Here is a 3,586-nt window from a genome sequence, read left to right on the forward strand (position 1 = left end):
AAAGTTTCTATATTGCTATTTTGAATTGTAAAATATTTGTAATAAAAAAATATTCTTAAACAAAAGAAAATTTACCAAACAAAAAATATTATGAGAATTATAATAAATTAACCAAGTGTCATATTAATTGCAAATAAAATAAAGAAATTTACAAGTGTGTAAAAATAAATATTCCATAACATACAGAAAACTACTCAGTAAACGTGTTACTAAACAATTGAATAAAGAATATTAAATAAAATTTACAAAGAATAAAAACGCTTTAAAGCGTTCCGATTAAGTGAATCTCCTCCGAAGAAAAACAAAATAAAAAACACTAAAGTTTAAAAATAATATTGAATATGGCCACTAATACCGAAATACTACCCTTCCATCATCAAACTACTTTGTCACTTCAAACAGCCGCAGCTCTGACCAACTACCATGGTGGCGGCGGTGGTGGAGGTAGTAGTATACACACAGCCACACAGTTGGCAGCAGCAGCTTGGAGTATGGAAGACCATCTCTATCAACAGACTGAATTACCCGGCCTCACACGCAGTGCTCATCATCTGCTACGTTTTACCCCCTATGCACTGCATCATCGCCCCCAGCTGCAAACACTACCACCCGCGTTGTATCTTCAACATGCAGCTGCAGCAGCAGCTGCGGCGGCAGCGGCAGCAGCACATGCGCAACATCATCATCACCATCATCATCTGCAACAAAGACCTGCTTCGCCCGACAGCCCCCCACCCGCCGAGGGTCTACACATTACCAATCTCTTTCCCGAAGTTTTAGAGATGATTTTCGACAAACTGTCCGTCAAGGATTTGGGACGTGCAGCTCAAGTGTGTGGCACCTGGCGTGATGTGGCCTATTCGAAGAGTATTTGGAAGGGTGTCGAAGCTAAACTACATTTAAAACGTTCCAGCCCTAGTCTATTCAACTGTCTAGTTAAGCGTGGCATTAAAAAGGTGCAGATCTTGTCGTTGAGAAGGTCACTGAAGGATCTAGTTGTGGGTGTACCCGCTTTAACCTCCTTAAATCTCAGTGGTTGCTTTAATGTAGCCGATGTCAATTTGGGTCATGCTTTCTCAGTGGATCTACCAAATCTCAAAGTACTCGATCTCTCCCTATGCAAGCAAATTACCGATACTAGTCTCGGCCGCATAGCCCAACATCTCAAGAACCTAGAGACTCTAGAGTTGGGAGGTTGCTGTAACATCACCAACACTGGTCTGCTACTGATAGCGTGGGGTCTCAAGAAACTGAAAAACCTCAATTTACGTTCCTGCTGGCATATAAGTGATCAGGGCATTGGTCATTTGGCTGGCCTCAACAAAGCCACCGCCGAGGGCAATCTCGAGCTCGAGTATTTGGGTCTGCAAGATTGTCAACGTCTGAGCGATGAAGCTTTGGGTCACATAGCACAAGGTTTAACGTCACTAAAGTCCATCAACTTGAGTTTCTGCGTGTCCATTACCGACAGCGGCTTAAAGCATTTGGCTCGCATGCCCAAGTTAGAGCAACTCAATTTACGTTCCTGCGACAACATATCCGACATTGGCATGGCCTACCTCACCGAAGGCGGCAGTGGCATTACCTCGCTCGATGTCAGTTTCTGTGACAAAATCAGCGATCAGGCACTAACCCACATTGCTCAAGGACTCTATCGCCTGCGCTCTCTCTCACTTAATCAGTGCCAAATCACCGATCAGGGTATGCTCAAAATAGCCAAGGCCTTGCCCGATCTGGAGCATCTGAATATCGGCCAATGTTCCCGTATCACCGACAAGGGTCTGCAAACCTTGGCCGAGGAGTTGGCCAACCTTAAGACGATCGATTTATACGGCTGCACACAGTTGTCTTCCAAGGGCATTGATGTCATCATGAAGCTACCGAAACTAGTTAAACTTAATCTCGGCTTATGGCTCGTAAGATGATGTGCTAAAAGGCATTACCGAAACAACACACCAGAGCAGAGGCAGGAAGACAAACTACTTCAAGCCATTGTTAAGGATAAATTTCGGCCTAGGGGTGACGATCGTAAACAAGAGATGAAGAATGCCAACACAATACCAACAAACAACTCATCAGCAGCACCTGCAGTTGCTGCATCATCATCAACATCATCATCCTTAGCGCCAATGTACCATAGGGACAACACTATAGACGATGCTTACTGGCAAGCAGAACATCTTCAACACAAGAGTCCAGTGTACTCAACACAATCCTAGAACTACAGATGGTGGTCGGTCGGTCGGTCGGTTGGTCAGTCGCTTTCAACTTGTGCTAAACTATTATCCTTCGCCCAGCAACACACAAACACACACTCACACATACAACAACAACAACTCCCTGAAGAAAGAAGGAAGACTTGCAATGGATTCAGGATTTCTTGTGGTATTTTTTATAAAAAAAAAATAAGCTACACAAATTATGGACGTAAATTATCATTCTAGCCAAAAAAAAAAAAAAATTTATAAAAATCTTAAAAAAGTTACACACATACAGTGGTGTAGAACTAACACACTCACATATGAAAAAAAAATATTTTAAAAACAACAACAGCAAAATATTACAATCCGTATACGAAACAATACAAGTTTTTATTTCGTTGTTCGCTTTTTTTAAATTTTTTCCATTTTTTTTTTGAGGGCATTAGCATTTTTGTGTTGCTTACGAAACACACACTCTGATGCATGCAAACATACACACTCTCAGACACACACATACATACACACACACGTATAGAGCGCAACTGACTTTCCACAATCGAGTGAAACAAACCTGACAACTGAATACAACAACAACAACAACAACTCGTACTTGCATGCGTGCGTGCAACCTTACCTTATTATTACAACTTCTACTATGTTTTTTGTTTTGTTGTTGTATTTTTGCCTTTTTGTTGTTGCTGCTTCGAACGGAAAGCAAACAGACCCTGAAACGAATGAATAGAAGCACAAACAACAACGACAACAACTGCATGAGAAAAAAAAAACGAAAGAAATGTAATGAAATAACAACAACAACTACATCTACTACTTTACAATGTAAGAAAAGAGAAAAATGTAAAAAAAAAATAAAAACAACAGTCATGGCAACATGTAAAATGTCAATATAAAAAATAAATATTCTGTTTTGTTTTTTTTTTTGTTTTGGTTCGACTCTTCGAAATTTTTAAGGAAAATTTCGAAGAGATATAGATATCTTGGGATTTAAAGTTCACGAAAAATGTTGTGGCAAACTCTCTTGTTTACTCCTGGAAAATTTCAAGCTGAACACGGGTTTAGTTTTAAAGATATTAATCATAATTTCATAATAATTTTGTTTTCAAATATACAGCGAGGTGAGCTGCTTACAAAGTAAACAGGAAATAATATGTATCTTTTAAACAACGATCAATAATATTTGCATACACCACATTTAGCCACCCTGTTTAAATACAAGGTGAGTCAAAGGGTGCCACAGCTGAACACTTTGATTGTAAAAGTACAATTGCTTTAAAAGTGTTTAACATCCACAGATAGCAATATACACTAGTCAAATAGGCAAAGAAAAATTCTGCTGGCAGTACTAAGTTAAAATCTTTTCTATTAAT

General features: G+C 39.5%; 1 protein-coding gene across 1 annotated transcript; it reads left to right on the forward strand.

The window, feature by feature from the left end:
* Positions 1–263: 263 nt before the first annotated feature.
* On the forward strand, positions 264–3,117 carry Ppa (Partner of paired). The gene has a single exon (XM_065514504.1). The coding sequence runs from the start codon at positions 342–344 to the stop codon at positions 1,923–1,925; it is 1,584 nt and encodes a 527-aa protein (XP_065370576.1). The 5' UTR covers positions 264–341; the 3' UTR covers positions 1,926–3,117.
* The last annotated feature ends 469 nt before the right edge of the window (positions 3,118–3,586 follow it).

The sequence above is a fragment of the Calliphora vicina genome, chromosome 5 (assembly GCF_958450345.1).
Source record: "Calliphora vicina chromosome 5, idCalVici1.1, whole genome shotgun sequence".
Lineage (NCBI taxonomy): Eukaryota > Metazoa > Arthropoda > Insecta > Diptera > Calliphoridae > Calliphora > Calliphora vicina.